This window comes from Oncorhynchus kisutch, unplaced genomic scaffold, assembly GCF_002021735.2.
Source record: "Oncorhynchus kisutch isolate 150728-3 unplaced genomic scaffold, Okis_V2 Okis04b-Okis11a_hom, whole genome shotgun sequence".
NCBI lineage: Eukaryota > Metazoa > Chordata > Actinopteri > Salmoniformes > Salmonidae > Oncorhynchus > Oncorhynchus kisutch.
The window spans coordinates 6,901,731-6,928,958 of NW_022261981.1; the positions used below are offsets into that span (position 1 = coordinate 6,901,731).

Consider the following 27,228-nt stretch of genomic DNA (forward strand, 5'->3'; position numbering starts at 1 on the left):
AGCATTGGGCCAGTAACCGAAAGGTAAAAATCTGTTGTTCTGCCCCTGAACAGGTAGCCTAGTGGTTACAAGGCAGGTAACCCACTGTTCCTAGGACGTCATTGTTAATAAGAATTTGTTCTTAACTGACTTGCCTAGTAAAATAAAAACAAAAAAATACTGACAGAGCCAATAACAGGATTCTCACAAGTTCCAGTAGTGAGCTGCCTAATAACAGAGAATGGCCAATCAGGTGCCTTAGAAAAGGCATTGTGTGGCCAGTAGGTTGACTGTACACATCTACCAAATGACACGCAAAGTAGAACAGAATAAACCCAGATTCATTTCAGAATGTAAAAAACGCGTCGTTATGGTTTTCGTTACTTTTATTAAGTGGTTGACACCAGACGGTGTGGTTATATAGATACAGTCAATGAGTAAAATGTTATTATACATGAGAAGAAAAAAGAAGGATAAAAACTAAAAAATAATAATAACCAAAAACAATTGTCCACTGACCAAACATGGAGACCTGTGTTGAAGAGCTTAACAAGGTCCAACACGGAGGCCTGAGAGAGTCGGCCAGGGAGGAGGAATGTTATCAGTAAGGCTGCAACATGTCCCCTAACTTTCCCAGCATCCTAGTTGGCAGGATTCCCGGATCATTTCCTTTTCCGATTCTGGGAATCTTCCAAATGGGATTTCTGGAAAACCTTGGGAATTTTTCGGAAAGTTACCTGGGAATTTGCAACCTTACTTTATTTAAGCTCATTTCATTTCAGTTTCTTCCAAGGCCCAGATTTACAGTTAAGAGACTAATATCTCATTCTGACTTCCAACACATCTTTCCTCCTTAATCCATAATGTGTCGTCGAATCATAGGAAGTAAAACCAGGCTCAGACTTTTAAATAAATACACAAAACTTTAAACTGACATTTTTTTGGGGGCCTCTTTGTCGAGCCGCTGTCCATCGATGTTTCTGCTGCAGTCAGGCCCGGGTTAGTCTGTCCAGAGTCAGACCTGGGGCTCCTGCCTGCCTGTGTCTGCCCTCACAACGAGACAGGACGCAAACCAACCAACACCTCAGACTCTAAAGAAACAGGCCGTCTGACTCCAGCAGGCGACCAGGCGTCTGGCTACACAACGAAACACATTTCTTCTTCATTAGGAGGACAGACAAGGCTGTTGTTGTTTCTTTAAAACAGATTTAACGACTATTCTTTAACTATGCAACGTACAAGATTTCTGTCCATTCGCGGTAGGTAGGTATGATGGCTGGGTTCAGGGAGGGTCGGAACAGTTTCGGGGGGGGGGGGGGGGTTGTTAAGTTTAGTTGATCTTGTCCTGGAATATGTAGAGGTTGTTGGTGGCGGCGACAGCGATGACGTTCTCCTTTGGGTGCCACGCGGTGTGTAGGATCTTCTTGTTGAAGTCCAGACTGTCTACGCTGATCTCGTCCTTCTTCCTCTTCCCCCCGGTGGACACCTTGCGAGCCTTCAGGATGGCCCGAGGTTTACTGTTCTCTCTAGAGGCCTCCAGCGTGATGTCCCTCCGCGTGTTCCGGTCAAACATCCGGAAGAAGTTGTTGTACGAGCCCGTCATGATGGCACTGGGGAGGAGGAACAGCAAAACAAGGTGAATTGCACATCCCAAAAATGTCTACAATTGCAAAGTGATTTTGGGTCCTAGAAAAGCGCAATATAAATACCATGTATTATTATAAGACCTATTATGAAATAGAAATTCGGTGCTGGACAAAAATACTAGATAAAGAATTTACATTTATTTATCTAGTGTAAAGAAAGCAACCCATCAAAGGGTTGTGGTAAGGACCACCATACTTGTTATGATGATATATTGAATTAAGTTTCTCCCTCAAAGGATTTATGAATATGTAGTTTAGTTTAGCCTATTTTGTAACGTCACCAGGGTTCTAGAAGGGTAATGTTAAAACATCATCGTGGTTCTAGATGGGTAATGTTGTAATGCCGTCATGGTTCTAGAAGGGCAACGTAATGTTGCTGTGGTTCTAGAAGGGTAATGTTGTAATGTCATCGTGGTTCTAGAAGGGTAATGTTGTAACGCCACCGTGGTTCTAGAAGGGTAATGTTGTAACGTCATCGTGGTTCTAGAAGAGTAATGTAACGCCACCGTGGTTCTAGAAGGGTAATGTTGTAACGTCAGCATGGTTCTAGAATGGTAATGTTGTAACGTCAGCATGGTTCTAGAATGGTAATGTTGTAACGTCAGCATGGTTCTAGAATGGTAATGTTGTAACGTCAGCATGGTTCTAGAAGGGCAATGTTGTAACGTCATGGTTCTAGAATGGTAATGTTGTAACGTCATGTTCTAGAATGGTAATGTTGTAATGTCAGCATGGTTCTAGAAGGGCAATGTTGTAATGGCATGGTTCTAGAAGGGTAATTTTGTAACGTCATCGGGGTTCTAGAAGGGTAATGTTGTAACGTCATCATGGTTCTAGAAGGGTAATGTAACACCGTCATGTTCTCGAAGGGTAATGTAACACCGTCATGGTTCTAGAAGAGTATTGTTGTAACGTTATCGTTGTTCTAGAAGAGTAATGGTGTAGCGTCATCATGGTTCTAGAAGGGTAATGTTGTAACGCCGTCATGGTTGTAGAAGAGTAATGGTGTAGCGCCATCGTGGTTCTAGAAGGGTAATGTTATAACGTCATCATGGTTCTAGAAGGATAATGTTGTAACGTCATCATGGTTCTAGAGGGGTAATGTAACATCACGGTTCTAGAAGAGTAATGTTGTAACATCACGGTTCTAGAAGAGTAATGTTGTAACATAATGGTTCTAGAAGAGTAATGTTGTAACATCATTATGGTTCTAGAAGGGTAATGTTGTAGTGCCATCATGGTTCTAGAAGAGTAACGTTGTAACGTCGTCATGGTTCTAGAAGGGTAATGTTGTAACGCTGTCATGGTTGTAGAAGAGTAATGTTGTAGCGTCATCGTGGTTCTAGAAGGGTAATGTTGTAACATCATCATGGTTCTAGAAGGATAATGGTGTAACGTCATCATGGTTCTGGAATGATAATGTTGTAACATCATCATGGTTCTAGAGGGGTAATGTAACATGGTTCCAGAAGAGTAATGTTGTAACATCCCGGTTCTAGAAGAGTAATGTAACGTCATTGTGGTTCTAGAAGGGTAATGTTGTAATGTCGTCATGGTTCTAGAAGAGTAATGTTGTAGAGTCGTCTTTGCTTGGAAGTCAATTGCAGGTCTGAATTGTAATCAGGGGAAAAAGACTGCCCCTTCTCATTGAAACCAAGGAAATACAAGGCTGACTGCGGTACTGTAGGCATTGTTCTCAGAAAACAGAACACATTATAATTCATGGACAAACGTCAATCTTTGTGATCAATCTTAGTGTAAATAAAATGTTTAGGTGACAATCATGGTATTAATAATTGCTTCTAACACAACAGATGTATGTCCTTGAACCGATTATTTAAAAAAATCACACACAGAAGTGAAGGATATTTTAGTTGCTAATGGCAGCCTGCTGTACCCTGGTCAGCCTTAAACTAGAGTTACTCAATGAGGAGGCAACACTGAGCTAGCCTGCAACATCACTTCCTGGAGTAGCCCAAACGGCGCAACGTCACGTCTCCATGAGACGCCATTTTAACCAACTATTTTATCTTCAATGTGCCGTTGACTCTTCACATAGGAATGAATGGTGTCAGGTGATCCTGGGCGTTGTGTATATACAGCCGTTGATTGTAATGCAGGTGTTTGTTATTTGCGTGTTGCGGGTCCATTTATGAGACCGAACATAACTTTCAAACGGATTCTAAAGTTCCGTGTCGGTTGGTTTGCGGTACCTGTCAGCACCGTTCCAGCAGCACTCAAACTTGTCGAAGATGCAGTCGTTTTCATACAGTGAGCAGAGCTTGCTACGGAGGTACTCGTGCACCTATACAAAATATAAAACACATTTATAACAGTTTGGATCAGTTCATTTATTTGGCCTTTAGGAAGAATTTGTCTTTCATTCTTGAGACAAGAATTTTAAAGATTTAACTAAATAACATATATATATATATATATATACATACTGAACAAAAATATAAAATGCAACATGTAAAGTGTTGGTCCCATGTTTCACGAACTGAAATAAAATATCCTAGAAATGTTCCATACGCATCAAAAGCTTATTTTTCTCAAATGTTGTGCACTAACATCCCCGTTAGTGAGCATTTGTCCTTTGTCAAGATAATCTATCCACCTGACAGGTGTGGTATATAGGAAGATGTTGATTAAACATGATCATTACACAGGTGAACCTTGTGCTGGGGACAATAAAAGGCCACTAAAATGTGCAGTTTTGTCATCCAACGCAATGCCACAGATGTCTCAAGTTTTGAGGGAGCGTGCAATTGGCATGCTGACTGCAGGTATGTACACTAGAGCTGTTGTCAGAGAATCGTATGTTCCAACATCGGTTTAGAGAATTTGGCAGTACGTCCAACCGGCCTCACAACAGCAGGCCACACGTAACCACGCCAACCCAGGATCTCCACATCCGGCTTCTTTACCTGTGGGATCGTCTGAGACCAGCTACCCAGACTGCTGATGAAACTGAGGAGTATTTATGTCTGTAATAAAGCCCTTGTGAGGAAAAAAGTCATTCTGACTAGCTGGACCTGGCTCCCCAGTGGGTGGGCCTATGCCCTCCCAGGCCCATCCATGGCTAAGCCCCTGCCTATAGATCTGAGCCCATTGGATTTATTTCAATGGACTGATTTCCTTATATGAACTGTAAAAGTGTTGACATTGTTGCATGTTGGGTTTATATCTTTGTTCACTATACATATTGTTTCTGTCTGTTTTCATACCACTGCAATTCATTCCAAATGTGATAAAAACATACTACTACACAACGTAGTGCTCTATAGCCAGAGGAATGTAGGTACAGTTCCAGTCAGTACCTGGTAAGTCTCTACAGGTACAGTTCCAGTCAGTACCTGGTAAGTCTCTACAGGTACAGTTCTAGTCAGTACCTGGTAAGTCTCTACAGGTACAGTTCTAGTCAGTACCTGGTAAGTCTCTACAGGTAAAGTTAAAGTCAGTATCTGACAGGTCTCTACAGGTAAAGTTCTAGTCAGTACCTGGTAAGTCTCTACAGGTAAAGTTCCAGTCAGTACCTGGTAAGTCTCTACAGGTAAAGTTCTAGTCAGTACCTGGTAAGTCTCTACAGGTAAAGTTCTAGTCAGTACCTGGTAAGTCTCTACAGGTAAAGTTCTAGTCAGTACCTGGTAAGTCTCTACAGGTACAGTTCTAGTCAGTACCTGGTAAGTCTCTACAGGTAAAGTTAGTCAGTACCTGGTAAGTCTCTACAGGTAAAGTTCTAGTCAGTACCTGGTAAGTCTCTACAGGTAAAGTTCTAGTCAGTACCTGGTAAGTCTCTACAGGTAAAGTTCTAGTCAGTACCTGGTAAGTCTCTACAGGTAAAGTTCTAGTCAGTACCTGGTAAGTCTCTACAGGTACAGTTCCAGTCAGTACCTGGTAAGTCTCTACAGGTACAGTTCTAGTCAGTACCTGGTAAGTCTCTACAGGTAAAGTTAGTCAGTACCTGGTAAGTCTCTACAGGTAAAGTTCTAGTCAGTACCTGGTAAGTCTCTACAGGTAAAGTTCTAGTCAGTACCTGGTAAGTCTCTACAGGTAAAGTTCTAGTCAGTACCTGGTAAGTCTCTACAGGTAAAGTTCTAGTCAGTACCTGGTAAGTCTCTACAGGTAAAGTTCTAGTCAGTACCTGGTAAGTCTCTACAGGTAAAGTTAGTCAGTACCTGGTAAGTCTCTACAGGTAAAGTTAGTCAGTACCTGGTAAGTGTCTACAGGTAAAGTTAGTCAGTACCTGGTAAGTGTCTACAGGTAAAGTTAGTCAGTACCTGGTAAGTCTCTACAGGTAAAGTTAGTCAGTACCTGGTAAGTCTCTACAGGTAAAGTTCCAGTCAGTACCTGGTAAGTCTCTACAGGTAAAGTTCTAGTCAGTACCTGGTAAGTCTCTACAGGTAAAGTTCTAGTCAGTACCTGGTAAGTCTCTACAGGTAAGGTTCTAGTCAGTACCTGGTAAGTCTCTACAGGTAAAGTTCTAGTCAGTATCTGGTAAGTCTCTACAGGTAAAGTTAGTCAGTACCTGGTAAGTCTCTACAGGTAAAGTTCTAGTCAGTACCTGGTAAGTCTCTACAGGTAAAGTTCTAGTCAGTACCTGGTAAGTCTCTACAGGTAAAGTTAAAGTCAGTATCTGACAGGTCTCTACAGGTAAAGTTCTAGTCAGTACCTGGTAAGTCTCTACAGGTAAAGTTCCAGTCAGTACCTGGTAAGTCTCTACAGGTAAAGTTCTAGTCAGTACCTGGTAAGTCTCTACAGGTAAAGTTCTAGTCAGTACCTGGTAAGTCTCTACAGGTAAAGTTCTAGTCAGTACCTGGTAAGTCTCTACAGGTACAGTTCTAGTCAGTACCTGGTAAGTCTCTACAGGTAAAGTTAGTCAGTACCTGGTAAGTCTCTACAGGTACAGTTCTAGTCAGTACCTGGTAAGTCTCTACAGGTAAAGTTAAAGTCAGTATCTGACAGGTCTCTACAGGTAAAGTTCTAGTCAGTACCTGGTAAGTCTCTACAGGTACAGTTCTAGTCAGTACCTGGTAAGTCTCTACAGGTAAAGTTAGTCAGTACCTGGTAAGTCTCTACAGGTAAAGTTCTAGTCAGTACCTGGTAAGTCTCTACAGGTAAAGTTCTAGTCAGTACCTGGTAAGTCTCTACAGGTAAAGTTCTAGTCAGTACCTGGTAAGTCTCTACAGGTAAAGTTCTAGTCAGTACCTGGTAAGTCTCTACAGGTACAGTTCCAGTCAGTACCTGGTAAGTCTCTACAGGTACAGTTCTAGTCAGTACCTGGTAAGTCTCTACAGGTAAAGTTAGTCAGTACCTGGTAAGTCTCTACAGGTAAAGTTCTAGTCAGTACCTGGTAAGTCTCTACAGGTAAAGTTCTAGTCAGTACCTGGTAAGTCTCTACAGGTAAAGTTCTAGTCAGTACCTGGTAAGTCTCTACAGGTAAAGTTCTAGTCAGTACCTGGTAAGTCTCTACAGGTAAAGTTAGTCAGTACCTGGTAAGTCTCTACAGGTAAAGTTAGTCAGTACCTGGTAAGTGTCTACAGGTAAAGTTAGTCAGTACCTGGTAAGTGTCTACAGGTAAAGTTAGTCAGTACCTGGTAAGTCTCTACAGGTAAAGTTCTAGTCAGTACCTGGTAAGTCTCTACAGGTAAGGTTCTAGTCAGTACCTGGTAAGTCTCTACAGGTAAAGTTCTAGTCAGTATCTGGTAAGTCTCTACAGGTAAAGTTAGTCAGTACCTGGTAAGTCTCTACAGGTAAAGTTCTAGTCAGTACCTGGTAAGTCTCTACAGGTAAAGTTCTAGTCAGTACCTGGTAAGTCTCTACAGGTAAAGTTCTAGTCAGTACCTGGTAAGTCTCTACAGGTAAAGTTCTAGTCAGTACCTGGTAAGTCTCTACAGGTAAAGTTCTAGTCAGTACCTGGTAAGTCTCTACAGGTAAAGTTCCAGTCAGTACCTGGTAAGTCTCTACAGGTAAAGTTCTAGTCAGTACCTGGTAAGTCTCTACAGGTAAAGTTCTAGTCAGTACCTGGTAAGTCTCTACAGGTAAAGTTCCAGTCAGTACCTGGTAAGTCTCTACAGGTAAAGTTAAAGTCAGTATCTGGCAGGTCTCTACAGGTAAGGTTAAAGTCAGTACCTGGTAGGTCTCCACAGGCCGGTTTTCCATGTTCAGATCCCACACCTTGACTGACAGGTAGTCTCTGGTCATCATGTAACGGCCGCTGTGGCTAAACTTCACATCCGATATTGAGGAGATGATCTCGGAGAAGAAGGACCGGCTGCTAGGGTCCTCTGGCTCCTCGAAGACTGAGAAACAAATACATACAAACCTTTCCAAACCAGTTCATCAAAACAGCAACGTATTGGCCAGTTAGCAGACACTTTTATCTCAAGTGACTTAAAGTCATGCATGCAGACATGTTATTGTGTGGGTGACACTTGTAATCAAAGCCTCAATCCTGGCATTGCAAGCACCATGATCTACCAACTGAGGCACACAGGACCACGATTGTTTTTGATACTATCTCCTAGAAGACAGACAGGAGGTTACACTTTACCTAAAGCCTGCAGGTATATAGCTTTATAACTTGTTATAACCATGTATGAGCCTTACTGTCATTCAACTGAAGAATCACTACATGATAAATGAATCAAGACGTTATAGAGGGATCATTCATGTTCATGACGAGTCTTACAACACATTATAACGGCATTATAACTGCATTATACATCCTAGTCTATAAATAAACAATGAAAGCTCTCTATCAGCCTGAAAACAAAGCCTATATTCCCTGATCGTTGTCCCGCTACCCTAAAGAGCTGAGAGGGTACTACACGGATTACATCATTCTGTATGTTACGGCAGGGTAGCCTAGTGGTTAGAGCGTAGGGACGGCAGGGTAGCCTAGTGGTTAGAGCGTAGGGACGGCAGGGTAGCCTAGTGGTCAGAGCGTAGGGACGGCAGGTAGCCTAGTGGTTAGAGCGTAGGGGCGGCAGGTAGCCTAGTGGTTAGAGCGTAGGGACGGCAGGGTAGCCTAGTGGTTAGAGCGTAGGGACGGCAGGTAGCCTAGTGGTTAGAGCGTAGGGACGGCAAGGTAGCCTAGTGGTTAGAGTGTAGGGACGGCAGGTAGCCTAGTGGTTAGAGTGTAGGGACGGCAGGTAGCCTAGTGGTTAGAGCGTAGGGACGGCAGGGTAGCCTAGTGGTTAGAGCGTAGGGACGGCAGGTAGCCTAGTGGTTAGAGCGTAGGGGCGGCAGGTAGCCTAGTGGTTAGAGCGTAGGGGCGGCAGGGTAGCCTAGTGGTTAGAGCGTTGGGACGAGTAACCGGAAGGTTGCAAGTTCAAACCCCCCGAGCTGACAAGGTACAAATCTGTCATTCTGTCCCTGAACAGGCAGTTAACCCACTGTTCCTAGACCAGTTTAACCCACTGTTCCTAGACCAGTTAACCCCACTGTTCCTAGACCAGTTAACACCACTGTTCCTAGACCAGTTAACACCACTGTTCCTAGACCAGTTAACACCACTGTTCCTAGACCAGTTAACCCACTGTTCCTAGACCAGTTAACCCACTGTTCCTAGACCAGTTAACCCACTGTTCCTAGACCAGTTAACCCACTGTTCCTAGACCAGTTAACCCACTGTTCTAGACCAGTTAACCCACTGTTCCTAGACCAGTTAACCCACTGTTCCTAGACCAGTAACCCACTGTTCCTAGACAGTTAACCCACTGTTCCTAGACCAGTTAACCCACTGTTCCTAGACCAGTTAACCCACTGTTCCTAGACCCAGTTAACCCACTGTTCCTAGACCAGTTAACCCACTGTTCCTAGACCAGTTAACCCCACTGTTCCTAGACCAGTTAACCCACTGTTCCTAGACCAGTTAACCCACTGTTCCTAGACCAGTTAACCCACTGTTCCTAGACCAGTTAACCCACTGTTCCTAGACCAGTTACCCACTGTTCCTAGACCAGTTAACCCACTGTTCCATAGACCAGTTAACCCACTGTTCCTAGACCAGTAAACCCACTGTTCCTAGACCAGTTAACCCACTGTTCCTAGACCAGTTAACCCACTGTTCCTAGACCAGTTAACCCCACTGTTTCCTAGACCAGTTAACCCACTGTTCCTAGACCAGGTAACCCACTGTTCCTAGACCAGGTAACCCACTGTTCCTAGACCAGTTAACCCACTGTTCCTAGACCAGTTAACCCACTGTTCCTAGACCAGTTAACCCACTGTTCCTAGACCAGTTAACCCACTGTTCCTAGACCAGTTAACCCACTGTTCCTAGACCAGTTAACCCACTGTTCCTAGACCAGTTAACCCACTGTTCCTAGACCAGTTAACCCACTGTTCCTAGACCAGTTAACCCACTGTTCCTAGACCAGTTAACCCACTGTTCCTAGACCAGTTAACCCACTGTTCCTAGACCAGTTAACCCACTGTTCCTAGACCAGTTAACCCACTGTTCCTAGACCAGTTAACCCACTGTTCCTAGACCAGTTAACCCACTGTTCCTAGACCAGTTAACCCCACTGTTCCTAGACCAGTTAACCCACTGTTCCTAGACCAGTTAACCCACTGTTCCTAGACCAGTTAACCCACTGTTCCTAGACCAGTTAACCCACTGTTCCTAGACCAGTTAACCCACTGTTCCTAGACCAGTTAACCCCACTGTTCCTAGACCAGTTAACCCACTGTTCCTAGACCAGTTAACCCACTGTTCCTAGACCAGTTAACCCACTGTTCCTAGACCAGTTAACCCCACTGTTCCTAGACCAGTTAACCCACTGTTCCTAGACCAGTTAACCCACTGTTCCTAGACCAGTTAACCCACTGTTCCTAGACCAGTTAACCCACTGTTCCTAGACCAGTTAACCCACTGTTCCTAGACCAGTTAACCCACTGTTCCTAGACCAGTTAACCCACTGTTCCTAGACCAGTTAACCCACTGTTCCTAGACCAGTTAACCCACTGTTCCTAGACCAGTTAACCCACTGTTCCTAGACCAGTTAACCCACTGTTCCTAGACCAGTTAACCCACTGTTCCTAGACCAGTTAACCCACTGTTCCTAGACCAGTTAACCCACTGTTCCTAGACCAGTAACCCACTGTTCCTAGACCATTAACCCACTGTTCCTAGACCAGTTAACCCACTGTTCCTAGACCAGTTAACCCACTGTTCCTAGACCAGTTAACCCACTGTTCCTAGACCAGTTAACCACTGTTCCTAGACCAGTTAACCCACTGTTCCTAGACCAGTTAACCCACTGTTCCTAGACCAGTTAACCCCACTGTTCCTAGACCAGTTAACCCACTGTTCCTAGACCAGTTAACCCACTGTTCCTAGACCAGTTAACCCACTGTTCCTAGACCAGTTACCCACTGTTCCTAGACCAGTTAACCCACTGTTCCTAGACCAGTTAACCCCACTGTTCCTAGACCAGTTAACCCCACTGTTCCTAGACCAGTTAACCCACTGTTCCTAGACCAGTTAACCCACTGTTCCTAGACCAGTTAACCCACTGTTCCTAGACCAGTTAACCCACTGTTCCTAGACCAGTTAACCCACTGTTCCTAGACCAGTTAACCCACTGTTCCTAGACCAGTTAACCCACTGTTCCTAGACCAGTTAACCCACTGTTCCTAGACCAGTTAACCCACTGTTCCTAGACCAGTTAACCCCACTGTTCCTAGACCAGTTAACCCACTGTTCCTAGACCAGTTAACCCACTGTTCCTAGACCAGTTAACCCACTGTTCCTAGACCAGTTAACCCACTGTTCCTAGACCAGTTAACCCACTGTTCCTCGACCAGAGTTAGTAACCCACTGTTCCTAGACCAGTTAACCACTGTTCCTAGACAGTTAACCCACTGTCATAGACCAGTTAACCCACTGTTCCTAGACCAGTAACCCACTGTTCCTAGACCAGTTTAACCCACTGTTCCTAGACCAGTTAACCCCACTGTTCTAGACCAGTTAACCCACTGTTCCTAGACCAGTTAACCCACTGTTCCTAGACCAGTTAACCCACTGTTCCTAGACCATTACCCCACTGTTCCTAGACCAGTTAACCCACTGTCCTAGACCAGTTAACCCACTGTTCCTAGACCAGTTAAACCCCACTGTTCCTAGACCAGTTACCACTGTTCCTAGACCAGTTAACCCACTGTCCTGTCCTAGACCAGTTAACCCCACTGTTTCCTAGACCAGTTAACCCACTGTTCCTAGACCAGTTAACCCCACTGTTCCTAGACCAGTTAACCCACTGTTCCTAGGACCAGTTAACCCACTGTTCCTAGACCAGTTAACCCACTGTTCCTAGACCAGTTAACCCACTGTTCCTAGACTCAGTTAACCCCACTGTTCCTAGACCAGTTAACCCCACTGTTCCTAGACCAGTTAACCCCACTGTTCCTAGACCAGTTAACCCACTGTTCCTAGACCAGTTAACCCACTGTTCCTAGACCAGTTAACCCACTGTTCCTAGACCAGTTAACCCACTGTTCCTAGACCAGTTAATCCACTGTTCCTAGACCAGTTAACCCCACTGTTCCTAGACCAGTTATCCCCACTGTTCCTAGACCAGTTAACCCACTGTTCCTAGACCAGTTAACCCACTGTTCCTAGACCAGTTAACCCACTGTTCCTAGACCAGTTAACCCACTGTTCCACTGTTCCTAGACCAGTTAACCCACTGTTCCACTGTTCCTAGACCAGTTAACCCCACTGTTCCTAGACCAGTTAACCCACTGTTCCTAGACCAGTTAACCCACTGTTCCTAGACCAGTTAACCCACTGTTCCTAGACCAGTTAACCCACTGTTTATATATATATATAACCCGCTGACATCAAGAGGGAAACTATTGTAAAAACAGTTTGTATGTGAAAACACATCGGACTCTGTTCTCTTATTTCGAGTTGAGTTTTGATAACAGGATTCGCAGGATTTGCTAGCAACAACATATATTATTCTATCTAAAAACAATGACATTTCTGTAAAGTTTTACCCCAACGATATTACCGACTTACATTTGCTTTGCCTGTCACAGAGGGCAGCAGCTCGCATGTCACAGAGGCGGATGGTCCCCTTACTGCTACTGTATACAAATACATTACACTGGTGTGGATGGCACTCTGCAGCTGTGATGACTTCTGTCAGCTCCTCCATATTGGCAGGCTTTATATCTACAATGTCTGGGGGAGGGGAGGGGCACGATCAAGGATCAACACCACCTAGACATGGCAAGGGTATAGACACAAATAGGTTGACACACACTCACAGGTAGACACACACACACACACACACACACACAGGTAGACACACACACACACACAGGTAGACACACACACACACACAGGTAGACACACACACACACACACAGGTAGACACACACACACACACACAGGTAGACACACACACACACACACAGGTAGACACACACACACACACACAGGTAGACACACACACACACACACAGGTAGACACACACACACACACAGGTAGACACACACACAGGTAGACACACACACAGGTAGACACACAACACACACACAGGTAGACACACACACACACACAGGTAGACACACACACACACACAGGTAGACACACACACACACACACAGGTAGACACACACACACACACACAGGTAGACACACACACACACACACAGGTAGACACACACACACACACAGGTAGACACACACACACACACAGGTAGACACACACACACACAGGTAGACACACACACACACAGGTAGACACACACACACACAGGTAGACACACACACACACAGGTAGACACACACACACACAGGTAGACACACACACACACACACAGGTAGACACACACACACACACAGGTAGACACACACAACACACACACAGGTAGACACACACACACACACAGGTAAACACACACACACACAGGTAGACACACACACACACACAGGTAGACACACACACACACACAGGTAGACACACACACACACACACAGGTAGACACACACACACACACAGGTAGACACACACACACACAGGTAGACACACACACACACACACAGGTAGACACACACACACACACAGGTAGACACACACACACACACAGGTAGACACACAAACACACACAGGTAGACACACACACACACACACAGGTAGACACACACACACACACAGGTAGACACACACACACACAGGTAAACACACACACACACAGGTAAACACACACACACACAGGTAGACACACACACACACACAGGTAAACACACACACAAATCTTCCCATCTAAATGAAATACATGTTGCGTATGTTTTGTGATTAAAAAAAGGATACTAAAACTTCTATCTGTGATTTCTAAGTGCCAGAGGTTAACCCTGAGGTCATCAGCTGAAAGGTACGTTTCGTGATCACTGTTTACAGAGATGGAATTGATGTGATATGTGTGTGCGTTAGCGAATATCCTCCTTGGACTGGCCTCCACCATCCGGTCCATAGGCAGCAGCACAGGCACCTACAACAAAGAACCTTTTTATTATGAAGATATACCACGTCTAAAAACCCTGCAGTTCGCTCCTTTTCTGAAGATGACAAATACGTGTAGTAGTGAAGTAGGGTGGGGGGGGTGGGGGGGGTAGTTACATATTGCAATATTATATTGATACTTGACTCAAAATATATACAGTGGGGCAAAAAAAAGTATTTAGTCAGCCACCAATTGTGCAAGTTCTCCCACTTAAAAAGATGGGAGAAGGCCTGTAATTTTCATCATAGGTACACTTTAACTATGACAGGACAAATGAGAAGACAAAACAATCTGAAAATCACATTGTAGGATTTTTAATGAATTTATTTGCAAATTATGGTGGAAAATAAGTATTTTGTCACCTACAAAATTTTCTCAATACTTTGTTATATTCCCTTTGTTGTATATATACTTTTTATAGTTTTTTTGCCGGATAACGTTAGTGGGTGCTAGCTGGTTGTTCATGTGCCAAAAATACTGGATTTTCATCCTATAGCTTGTTCTCCATCTTCAATTTTGAAATAGAAAAAAATTATATAATATATAAATATATAATATTTATAATAATATATAATATAATATATTAATAATAAATATAATAAAATAAATATATAATAATAAACATGTTTTCAGAACTATATCACATTTTCTCATGCTCTCTCCTTTCCCTCTGTAGCAGATGGACACTGAGCGGACAAAACATTAAGAACACCTGCTGTTTCCATGACATTTACTGACCAGGTGAATCCGGATGAAAAAGATGATTCCTTATTGATGTCACTTGTTAAATCTACTTTAAAATCAGTGTAGATGAAGAGGAGGGGACGGGTTAAAGAAGGATTTTTAAGCCTTGAGACCATTGAGACATTGATTGTGATCACAGCACCTGTACATAGCCCATCTATAAATAGCCCAAACAACTACCCCTTCCCCTACTGTATTTATTTTGCTCCCCAGTATTTCTACTTTGCACACTCATCTGTCAAATCTACCATTCCAGTGTTTTACTTGCTATATTGTATTTACTTTGCCACCATGGCCTTTTTTTCCTTTACCTCCCTTCTCACTTCATTTGCTCACATTGTATATAGACTTGTTTCTACTGTATTATTGACTGTATGTTTGTTTTACTCCATGTGTAGCTCTGTGTCGTTTTATCTGTCGAACTGCTTTGCTTTATCTTGGCCAGGTCGCAGTTGTAAATGAGAACTTGTTCTCAACTTGGTTAAATAAAGGTGAAATAAAGGTGAAATAAAATAAAATAATTGTGTGTGCCATTCAGAGGGTGAAGACAAAATATTTAAGTGCCTCTGAACGAGCTATGTCCGTAGGCGCCAGGCTCACCGGTTTGAGTCTGGAACAGCAACGCTGCTGGGTTTTTCACGCTCAACAGTTTCCCGTGTTACTATGGCGTTGTCTGATTTGCTGTTCATTACTAGTCTTGTTGGCAGAGGAAATGTAAATGTGGACAGCTCTTCAAAGTGGGCAGAAATATGATTTAATCTTCCATATTTTTGGGGCGTCAACAATTTAGAAGCAGAGGAGAATTATTAAAATGTGTATTTAAAAGATGAATTAAACTAAGGGGGGCTGTGGCAAGGCGGGGTGGTGGAAGGAGTCACGGAGGGGGGCTGTGGCAAGGCGGGGTGGTGGAAGGAGTCACGGAGGGGGGCTGTGGCAAGGCGGGGTGGTGGAAGGAGTCACGGAGGGGGGCTGTGGCAAGGCGGGGTGGTGGAAGGAGTCACGGAGGGGGGCTGTGGCAAGGCGGGGTGGTGGAAGGAGTCACGGAGGGGGCTGTGGCAAGGCGGGGTGGTGGAAGGAGTCACGGAGGGGGCTGTGGCAAGGCGGGGGTGGTGGAAGGAGTCACGGAGGGGGGCTGTGGCAAGGCGGGGTGGTGGAAGGAGTCACGGAGGGGGGCTGTGGCAAGGCGGGGTGTGGAAGGAGTCACGGAGGGGGGCTGTGGCAAGGCGGGGTGTGGAAGGAGTCACGGAGGGGGGCTGTGGCAAGGCGGGGTTGTGGAAGGAGTCACGGAGGGGGGCTGTGGCAAGGCGGGGTGTGGAAGGAGTCACGGAGGGGGCTGGGCAAGGCGGGGGTGGCCCTGTGGCAAGGCGGGGTGGTGGAAGGAGTCACGGAGGGGGGCTGTGGCAAGGCGGGGTGTGGAAGGAGTCACGGAGGGGGGCTGTGGCAAGGCGGGGTGGTGGAAGGAGTCACGGAGGGGGGCTGTGGCAAGGCGGGGTGGTGGAAGGCGTCACGGAGGGGGGCTGTGGCAAGGCGGGATGGTGGAAGGAGTCACGGAGGGGGGCTGTGGCAAGGCGGGGTGGTGGAAGGAGTCACGGAGGGGGGCTGTGGCAAGGCGGGGTGGTGGAAGGAGTCACGGAGGGGGGCTGTGGCAAGGCGGGGTGGTGGAAGGAGTCACGGAGGGGGGCTGTGGCAAGGCGGGGTGGTGGAAGGAGTCACGGAGGGGGGCTGTGGCAAGGCGGGGTGGTGGAAGGAGTCACGGAGGGGGGCTGTGGCAAGGCGGGGTGGTGGAAGGAGTCACGGAGGGGGGCTGTGGCAAGGCGGGGTGGTGGAAGGAGTCACGGAGGGGGGCTGTGGCAAGGCGGGGTGGTGGAAGGAGTCACGGAGGGGGGCTGTGGCAAGGCGGGGTGGTGGAAGGAGTCACGGAGGGGGGCTGTGGCAAGGCGGGGTGGTGGAAGGAGTCACGGAGGGGGGCTGTGGCAAGGCGGGGTGGTGGAAGGAGTCACGGAGGGGGGCTGTGGCAAGGCGGGGTGGTGGAAGGAGTCACGGAGGGGGGCTGTGGCAAGGCGGGGTGGTGGAAGGAGTCACGGAGGGGGGCTGTGGCAAGGCGGGGTGGTGGAAGGAGTCACGGAGGGGGGCTGTGGCAAGGCGGGGTGGTGGAAGGAGTCACGGAGGGGGGGCTGTGGCAAGGCGGGGTGGTGGAAGGAGTCACGGAGGGGGGCTGTGGCAAGGCGGGGTGGTGGAAGGAGTCACGGAGGGGGGCTGTGGCAAGGCGGGGTGGTGGAAGGAGTCACGGAGGGGGGCTGTGGCAAGTCGGGGTGTGGAAGGAGTCACGGAGGGGGGCTGTGGCAAGGCGGGGTGGTGGAAGGAGTCACGGAGGGGGCAGTGGCAAGGCGGGGTGTGGAAGAAGTCACGGAGGGGGGGTGTGGCAAGGCGGGGTTGTGGAAGGAGTCACGGAGGGGGGCTGTGGCAAGGCGGGGTTGTGGAAGGAGTCACGGAGGGGGGCTGTGGCAAGGCGGGGTGGTGGAAGGAGTCACGGAGGGGGGCTGTGGCAAGGCGGGGTGTGGAAGGAGTCACGGAGGGGGGCTGTGGCAAGGCGGGGTGGTGGAAGGAGTCAAGGAGGGGGGCTGTGGCAAGGCGGGGTGGTGGAAGGAGTCACGGAGGGGGGCTGTGGCAAGGCGGGGTGGTGGAAGGAGTCACGGAGGGGGGCTGTGGCAAGGCGGGGGTGGTGGAAGGAGTGACGGAGGGGGGCTGTGGCAAGGCGGGGTGGTGGAAGGAGTGACGGAGGGGGGCTGTGGCAAGGCGGGGTGGTGGAAGGAGTCACGGAGGGGGGCGTGGTAGGAGTCACGGAGGGGGGCTGTGGCAAGGCGGGGTTGTGGAAGGAGTCACGGAGGGGGGCTGTGGCAAGGCGGGGTTGTGGAAGGAGTCACGGAGGGGGGCTGTGGCAAGGCGGGGTGGTGGAAGGAGTCACGGAGGGGGGCTGTGGCAAGGAGGGGTGGTGGAAGGAGTCACGGAGGGGGGGGGGGGGGGGGGGTGGAAGGAGTCACGGAGGGGGGGGTGGAAGGAGTCACGGAGGGGGGGGGGGTGGAAGGAGTCACGGAGGGGGGGGTGTGGAAGGAGTCACGGAGGGGGGCTGTGGCAAGGCGGGGTGGTGGAAGGAGTCACGGAGGGCGGGGTGGTGGAAGGAGTCACGGAGGGCAGGGTGGTGGAAGGAGTCACGGAGGGCGGGGTGGTGGAAGGAGTCACGGAGGGGGGGTGTGGAAGGAGTCACGGAGGGGGGGTGTGGAAGGAGTCACGGAGGGGGGGTGTGGAAGGAGTCACGGAGGGGGGCTGTGGAAGGAGTCACGGAGGGGGGCTGTGGAAGGAGTCACGGAGGGGGGCTGTGGAAGGAGTCACGGAGGGGGGCTGTGGAAGGAGTCACGGAGGGGGGGGGGTTGAAGGAGTCACGGAGGGGGGCTGTGGAAGGAGTCACGGAGGGGGGCTGTGGAAGGAGTCACGGAGGGGGGCTGTGGAAGGAGTCATGGAGGGGGGGGTGTGGAAGGAGTCACGGAGGGGGGCTGTGGAAGGAGTCACGGAGGGGGGATGTGGAAGGAGTCACGGAGGGGGGGGGTGGAGGCTTTCTGAAGGAACTGTATATTATATACTTTTAAATGTTTGTTTTTTTTACTAACAAATAATATCAATAATATGTCAATCATATATCATGTAATCAACCACATATCAGGTAATCAATCATATATCATGTAATCAACCACATATCAGGTAATCAATCATATATCAGGTAATCAACCATATATCAGGTAATCAATCACATATCAGGTAATCAACCATATATCAGGTAATCAACCACATATCAGGTAATCAATCACATATCAGGTAATCAATCACATCAGGTAATCAATCACATCAGGTAATCAATCACATATCAGGTAATCAACCACATATCAGGTAATCAACCACATATCAGGTAATCAATCACATATCAGGTAATCAATCACATATCAGGTAATCAACATATATCAGGTAATCAATCACATATCAGGAGAGATGGATCAGAAGGGATGACATAATCACAGTTTAAAAAGGCACGGACACACTGGTAGCGTTTGCCGTCCAAGAGGACTTGGCACCTCTGAACAGAGTGCCGGATGTAATTTGCGAAACCGAGTGCGAACTGATTCTACTTGTCCAAACTTGTGAAAATGTCAGCAGTCAGAACGGCTCACGGCGAGCGGTTGCTAAAACGCCCTGCTTCTAAAGAGAACGAACGGCAGGTTCATATCAGACCGTCACGCGGTGCCATGTATTTTAGCCCTCACATTTTCACTCCAAATACTTTGTGTTTTTTCTTTTATTTCCCTGAACGGAGGGCCTCCCTGGGTGGTGCAGTGGTCTAAGGCAGAGACTCTGGGTTCCCTGAACGGAGGGCCTCCCCGGGTGGTGCAGTGGTCTAAGGCAGAGACTCTGGGTTCCCTGAACGGAGGGCCTCCCCGGGTGGCGCAGTGGTCTAAGGCAGAGACTCTGGGTTCCCTGAACGGAGGGCCTCCCCGGGTGGCGCAGTGGTCTAAGGCAGAGACTCTGGGTTCCCTGAACGGAGGGCCTCCCCGGGTGGCGCAGTGGTCTAAGGCAGAGACTCTGGGTTCCCTGAACGGAGGGCCTCCCCGGGTGGCGCAGTGGTCTAAGGCAGAGACTCTGGGTTCCCTGAACGGAGGGCCTCCCCGGGTGGCGCAGTGGTCTAAGGCAGAGACTCTGGGTTCCCTGAATGGAGGGCCTCCCCGGGTGGCGCAGTGGTCTAAGGCAGAGACTCTGGGTTCCCTGAACGGAGGGCCTCCTCGGTTGGGCAGTGGTCTAAGGCAGAGACTCTGGGTTCCCTGAACGGAGGGCCTCCCCGGGTGGCGCAGTGGTCTAAGGCAGAGACTCTGGGTTCCCTGAAAGGAGGGCCTCCCCGGGTGGCGCAGTGGTCTAAGGCAGAGACTCTGGGTTCCCTGAACGGAGGGCCTCCCCGGGTGGCGCAGTGGTCTAAGGCAGAGACTCTGGGTTCCCTGAACGGAGGGCCTCCCCGGGTGGCGCAGTGGTCTAAGGCAGAGACTCTGGGTTCCCTGAACGGAGGGCCTCCCCGGGTGGCGCAGTGGTCTAAGGCAGAGACTCTGGGTTCGAGCCCAGGCTCCATGGGGCGACGCACAATTGGCCCAGCGTTGTCCGGGTTAGGGGCGGGTTTGGCCGGTAGGGATATCCTTGTCTCATCGCGCACCAGCGACTCCTGTAGCGGGCCGACACATTGGTGCGACTGGCTTCCGGGTTGGATGCGGGCTGTGTTAAGAAGCAGTGAGGCTTGGTTGGGTTCTGTTTCGACCTTCGTCTCTCCCGAGCCCGTACGAGAGTTATAGCGATGAGACAAGATAGTAACTACTAACAATTGGATACCACGAAATTGGGGAGAAAAAGGGGGTAAAATTCCAATAATATTTCCCTGAACGGGATCATTCAAAACTATATCAGGTAAACGGTGATGAACGAGAGGAGACATACCCGTAACGACGTGATTCTAAAAGGATCTCTCAGTCTTCCATCCTCGTCTTTCAAGTTGTAGCCTTCTGCTCTTTTGTCCCGTTGGCTGATTTTCCACAGCTTGATGGTTTTGTCTGGGTTGTGAAAAAGGCAATGTCACTGTTATAGCACAGTGTTACAGTCACCTTGGTCTTCCGTCTGTATAAACACTTCAGAGGAAGGAGTGTGGTAGCAGAATCAGAATGAGTTAGTTAACATTGATAAATAAGATGTTTAATTTACATAATAATGCTTATGTGGGGGAAAAGATACTTGGACCCCAGAGAGTGGAGAGGTCAGGCTTGTCTTCTTATGGGAATGTGTCTGGAACTGTCGTATGTCCCCTCTGAGGTTGCCCTTATCTTGATCTAGTATATGACCTAAGAGGTTCACTATCGTATGTCCCCTCTGAGGTTGCCCTTATCTTGATCTAGTATATGACCTAAGAGGTTCACTATCGTATGTCCCCTCTGAGGTTGCCCTTATCTTGATCTAGTATATGACCTAAGAGGTTCCCTATCGTATGTCCCCTCTGAGGTTGCCCTTATCTTGATCTAGTATATGACCTAAGAGGTTCACTATCGTATGTCCCCTCTGAGGTTGCCCTTATCTTGATCTAGTATATGACCTAAGAGGTTCACTATCGTATGTCCCCTCTGAGGTTGCCCTTATCTTGATCTAGTATATGACCTAAGAGGTTCACTATCGTATGTCCCCTCTGAGGTTGCCCTTATCTTGATCTAGTATATGACCTAAGAGGTTCACTACTACATGTCCCCTCTGAGGTTGCCCTTATCTTGATCTAGTGTATGACCTAAGAGGTTCACTATTACATGTCCCCTCTGAGGTTGCCCTTATCTTGATCTAGTATATGACCTAAGAGGCTCACTGTCTCAGTGAGCTTGTCCAGGAGGGGGGTGTATTTAAGATGGGAGTATCTAGGATTGACAATTGATATATGCCATTGGATGAGGTAATGTTTTGGTACTATGTTGTACCAAGAACGAGAATTAGAACCTCGTCTAAGAGAGTAAACTGAACAATAATTTATAGCTAATGCTGTTTTCCTTTGTGCAATGTTCCTAAGATCTGTTATTTGTCATGTGAGTTCAGATGGGCGTGTCTGGGCTATAAATGATACTAAGAATTGTTTTGTAAGCACTCTCAGAGAATTCATTTATAGACACTGAATTGATCTGAGAGTCACCGGGCTTATGGTGAAGCTCATATAATTAAAAGATGGACTTTATGATATAACTCGGACTTGTGTGGTGGTTTGCTCTCTCATGGATTTGGTAAATACAGGACATTTCCACGACAGAGGTTAATAAGCGACCTTTTACAGTTCAATATTCAGTGCAGTTCCTTGGAACGTCTGTGGTGCTGAAGAGTCATCACCTTGACCGAACGCAATCAGAAATATGAACGAGAGCTCCGTGACTTACCGTTTGTTGAGAGCAGAGAGTGTGCAGCGTTTTGTTGAGGTAACCATCTTATTTTATTGATTTTTTCCTCGATTTCTAAGCTTTTCAAATAGTCGAACTCGGGTTCATGGCTCTGGAAAGTGCTGTACACATTGTATTCTCCTCTGGAATGAGGACGGTTTTTACTCTGAAAGAAATAAAACCCAGCTCATTATTAGTACGACTACATTTCACAACCACCACAATAATGCACTTAAAAAAATAATAATAGGATGTTGTACATTATGCTACATTAAAAGGTGAATCCGACTAATGTTGTTTTCAAGGTGCATTTTAGTCTTAAACGTTGTTTTTTTCTTCTTCTATTGATTTATGTCTGTTTGATAGTTAACTGACCTCTTGTTCCCGTTGGAAAATGACGACACGACCTCCTTTGTCTCCCGTCGCTAGGAGTTCTCCAGAATAGTTAAACTCAACCGTTGAGATTATGTCAGCTGAGAGAGGGACAACAACAAGGTCATGAGTGTGTAACACTTCTATGTCGGCTGAGAGAGAGACAACAACAACAAAAAGGTAATGAGTGCGTAACACTTCTATGTCGGCTGAGAGAGAGACAACAACAACAAAAAGGTAATGAGTGCGTAACACTTCTATGTCGGCTGAGAGAGAGACAACAACAACAAAAAGGTAATGAGTGCGTAACACTTCTATGTCGGCTGAGAGAGAGACAACAACAACAAGGTCATGAGTGCGTAACACTTCTATGTCGGATGAGAGAGAGACAACAACAAGGTCATGAGTGCGTAACACTTCTATGTCGGCTGAGAGAGAGACAACAACAACAACAAGGTCATGAGTGCGTAACACTTCTATGTCGGCTGAGAGAGAGACAACAACAACAAGGTCATGAGTGCGTAACACTTCTATGTCGGCTGAGAGAGAGACAACAACAACAAAAAGGTCATGAGTGCGTAACACTTCTATGTCGGCTGAGAGAGAGACAACAACAACAAAAAGGTAATCAGTGTGTAACACTTCTATGTCGGCTGAGAGAGGACAACAACAACAACAAGGTCATGAGTGTGTAACACTTCTATGTCGGCTGAGAGAGACAACAACAACAACAAGGTCATGAGTGCGTAACACTTCTATGTCGGCTGAGAGAGAGACAACAACAAAAAGGTCATCAGTGTGTCACACTTCTATGTCGGCTGAGAGAGAGACAACAACAACAAAAAGGTCATGAGTGTGTAACACTTCTATGTTGGCTGAGAGAGAGACAACAACAACAAGGTCATGAGTGCGTAACACTTCTATGTCGGCTGAGAGAGAGACAACAACAACAAAAAGGTCATGAGTGCGTAACACTTCTATGTCGGCTGAGAGAGAGACAACAACAACAAGGTCATGAGTGCGTAACACTTCTATGTCGGCTGAGAGAGAGACAACAACAAAAAGGTCATGAGTGCGTAACACTTCTATGTCGGCTGAGAGAGAGACAACAAAAAAAAAGGTCATGAGTGCGTAACAATTCTATGTCGGCTGAGAGAGAGACAACAACAACAAGGTCATGAGTGCGTAACACTTCTATGTCGGCTGAGAGAGAGACAACAACAACAACAAGGTCATGAGTGCGTAACACTTCTATGTCGGCTGAGAGAGAGACAACAACAACAACAAGGTCATCAGTGCGTAACACTTCTATGTCGGCTGAGAGAGAGACAACAACAACAACAAGGTCATCAGTGCGTAACACTTCTATGTCGGCTGAGAGAGAGACAACAACAACAAAAAGGTCATCAGTGTGTCACACTTCTATGTCGGCTGAGAGAGAGACAACAACAACAAAAAGGTCATCAGTGTGTCACACTTCTATGTCGGCTGAGAGAGAGACAACAACAACAAAAAGGTCATCAGTGTGTCACACTTCTATGTCGGCTGAGAGAGAGACAACAACAACAAAAAGGTCATCAGTGTGTCACACTTCTATGTCGGCTGAGAGAGAGACAACAACAACAAGGTCATGAGTGCGTAACACTTCTATGTCGGCTGAGAGAGAGACAACAACAACAAAAAGGTCATGAGTGCGTAACACTTCTATGTCGGCTGAGAGAGAGACAACAACAACAAAAAGGTAATCAGTGTGTAACACTTCTATGTCGGCTGAGAGAGGACAACAACAACAACAAGGTCATGAGTGTGTAACACTTCTATGTCGGCTGAGAGAGACAACAACAACAACAACGTCATGAGTGCGTAACACTTCTATGTCGGCTGAGAGAGAGACAACAACAAAAAGGTCATCAGTGTGTCACACTTCTATGTCGGCTGAGAGAGAGACAACAACAACAAAAAGGTCATGAGTGCGTAACACTTCTATGTCGGCTGAGAGAGAGACAACAACAAAAAGGTCATGAGTGCGTAACACTTCTATGTCGGCTGAGAGAGAGACAACAACAACAAAAAGGTCATGAGTGCGTAACAATTCTATGTCGGCTGAGAGAGAGACAACAACAACAAGGTCATGAGTGCGTAACACTTCTATGTCGGCTGAGAGAGAGACAACAACAACAACAAGGTCATGAGTGCGTAACACTTCTATGTCGGCTGAGAGAGAGACAACAACAACAACAAGGTCATCAGTGCGTAACACTTCTATGTCGGCTGAGAGAGAGACAACAACAAGGTCATCAGTGCGTAACACTTCTATGTCGGCTGAGAGAGAGACAACAACAACAAAAAGGTCATCAGTGTGTCACACTTCTATGTCGGCTGAGAGAGAGACAACAACAACAAAAAGGTCATCAGTGTGTCACACTTCTATGTCGGCTGAGAGAGAGACAACAACAACAAAAAGGTCATGAGTGCGTAACACTTCTATGTCGGCTGAGAGAGAGACAACAACAACAAAAAGGTCATGAGTGCGTAACACTTCTATGTCGGCTGAGAGAGAGACAACAACAACAAAAAGGTAATCAGTGTGTAACACTTCTATGTCGGCTGAGAGAGAGACAACAACAAAAAGGTAATCAGTGTGTAACACTTCTATGTCGGCTGAGAGAGAGACAACAACAAAAAGGTAATCAGTGCGTAACACTTCTATGTCGGCTGAGAGAGAGACAACAACAAAAAGGTAATCAGTGTGTAACACTTCTATGTCGGCTGAGAGAGAGACAACAACAACAACATGAACAATATGTAATAAAATAATGATAAATAAACCTGAACTTAAGACACACTATAACACGGGTTAGGTCTACGTCACAAAACAAAAACATGATCAATATCATTGATGACCAGTCTGACGTAGCAGTGGGTTTTTCAATCATACCATCTCAGTATAGGCCTGAACACTATCAGGCACACGTCATCCTCTACTGTAGCACCCACTGTAACAACACTAGCAGCTCACTGGGGAATAATGACAACACAACCCACTGCAACAACACTAGCAGCTCACTGGAGGGAATAATGACAACACAACCCACTGCAACAACACTAGCAGCTCACTGGGGAATAACGACAACACAACCCACTGCAACAACACTAGCGGCTCACTGGGGAATAACGACAACACAACCCACTGCAACAACACTAGCAGCTCACTGGGGGTAATAATGAATACACAACCCACTGCAACAACACTAGCAGCTCACTGGGGAATAAGGACAACACAACCCACTGCAAAAACACTAGCAGCTCACTGGGGGAATAATGACAACACAAGCATCTCACTGGGGAATAATGACAACACAACCCACTGCAACAACACTAGCAGCTCACTGGGGAATAATGACAACACAACCCACTGCAACAACACTAGCAGCTCACTGGGGGAATAATGACAACCCACTGCAACAACACTAGCAGCTCACTGGGGAATAATGACAACACAAAACAACACTAGCAGCTCACTGGGGAATAATGACAACACAAAACAACACTAGCAGCTCACTGGGGGAATAATGACAACACAACCCACTGCAAAAACACTAGCAGATCACTGGGGAATAATGACAACACAAAACAACACAAGCAGCTCACTGGGGAATAATGACAACACAACTTACTGCAACAACACTAGCAGCTCAATTGGGGGAATAACGACAACACAACCCACTGGGGGAATAATGACAACACAACCCACTGCAACAACACTAGCAGCTCACTGGGGAATAATGACAACACAACCCACTGCAACAACACTAGCAGCTCACTGGGGAATAATGACAACACAACACACTGCAACAACACTAGCAGCTCACTGGGGAATAAGGACAACACAACCCACTGCAAAAACACTAGCAGCTCACTGGGGGAATAATGACAACACAAAACAACACAAGCAGCTCACTGGGGGAATAATGACAACACAACCCACTGCAACAACACTAGCAGCTCACTGGGGAATAATGACAACACAACCCACTGCAACAACACTAGCAGCTCACTGGGGGAATAATGACAACACAAGCATCTCACTGGGGAATAATGACAACACAACCCACTGCAACAACACTAGCAGCTCACTGGGGAATAATGACAACACAACCCACTGCAACAACACTAGCAGCTCACTGGGGGAATAATGACAACCCACTGCAACAACACTAGCAGCTCACTGGGGAATAATGACAACACAAAACAACACTAGCAGCTCACTGGGGAATAATGACAACACAAAACAACACTAGCAGCTCACTGGGGGAATAATGACAACACAAACCACTGCAAAAACACTAGCAGCTCACTGGGGAATAATGACAACACAAAACAACACAAGCAGCTCACTGGGGGAATAATGACAACACAACCCACTGCAACAACACTAGCAGCTCACTGGGGAATAATGACAACACAACTTACTGCAACAACACTAGCAGCTCAATTGGGGGAATAACGACAACACAACCCACTGGGGGAATAATGACAACACAACCCACTGCAACAACACTAGCAGCTCACTGGGGAATAATGACAACACAACCCACTGCAACAACACTAGCAGCTCACTGGGGAATAATGACAACACAACCCACTGCAACAACACTAGCAGCTCACTGGGGAATAATGACAACACAACCCACTGCAACAACACTAGCAGCTCACTAGGGGGAATAATGACAACCCACTGCAACAACACTAGCAGCTCACTGGGGAATAATGACAACACAAAACAACACTAGCAGCTCACTGGGGAATAATGACAACACAAAACAACACTAGCAGCTCACTGGGGGAATAATGACAACACAACCCACTGCAAAAACACTAGCAGCTCACTGGGGAATAATGACAACACAAAACAACACAAGCAGCTCACTGGGGGAATAATGACAACACAACCCACTGCAACAACACTAGCAGCTCACTG

The 27,228-nt window shown here is 46.9% G+C and overlaps 1 protein-coding gene across 2 annotated transcripts in view; it reads right to left on the bottom strand.

Annotated features, from left to right (window-relative positions):
• Positions 1-347: 347 nt before the first annotated feature.
• Positions 348-27,228, bottom strand: part of LOC109876768 (serine/threonine-protein phosphatase 2A 55 kDa regulatory subunit B delta isoform) — a 42,592-nt gene continuing 15,711 nt past the window's right edge. For both annotated transcript variants that reach the window (XM_031813118.1, XM_031813117.1), the window contains exons 3-10: positions 22,251-22,348; positions 21,876-22,041; positions 20,413-20,525; positions 13,956-14,133; positions 12,655-12,819; positions 7,758-7,927; positions 3,839-3,930; positions 348-1,589 (exon numbers count right to left, since the gene is read on the bottom strand). In XM_031813118.1, coding sequence (XP_031668978.1) covers positions 1,310-1,589; positions 3,839-3,930; positions 7,758-7,927; positions 12,655-12,819; positions 13,956-14,133; positions 20,413-20,525; positions 21,876-22,041; positions 22,251-22,348 — 1,262 coding nt within the window. In that variant the 3' untranslated portion in view covers positions 348-1,309. The remainder of the gene's footprint in view (positions 1,590-3,838; positions 3,931-7,757; positions 7,928-12,654; positions 12,820-13,955; positions 14,134-20,412; positions 20,526-21,875; positions 22,042-22,250; positions 22,349-27,228) is intronic.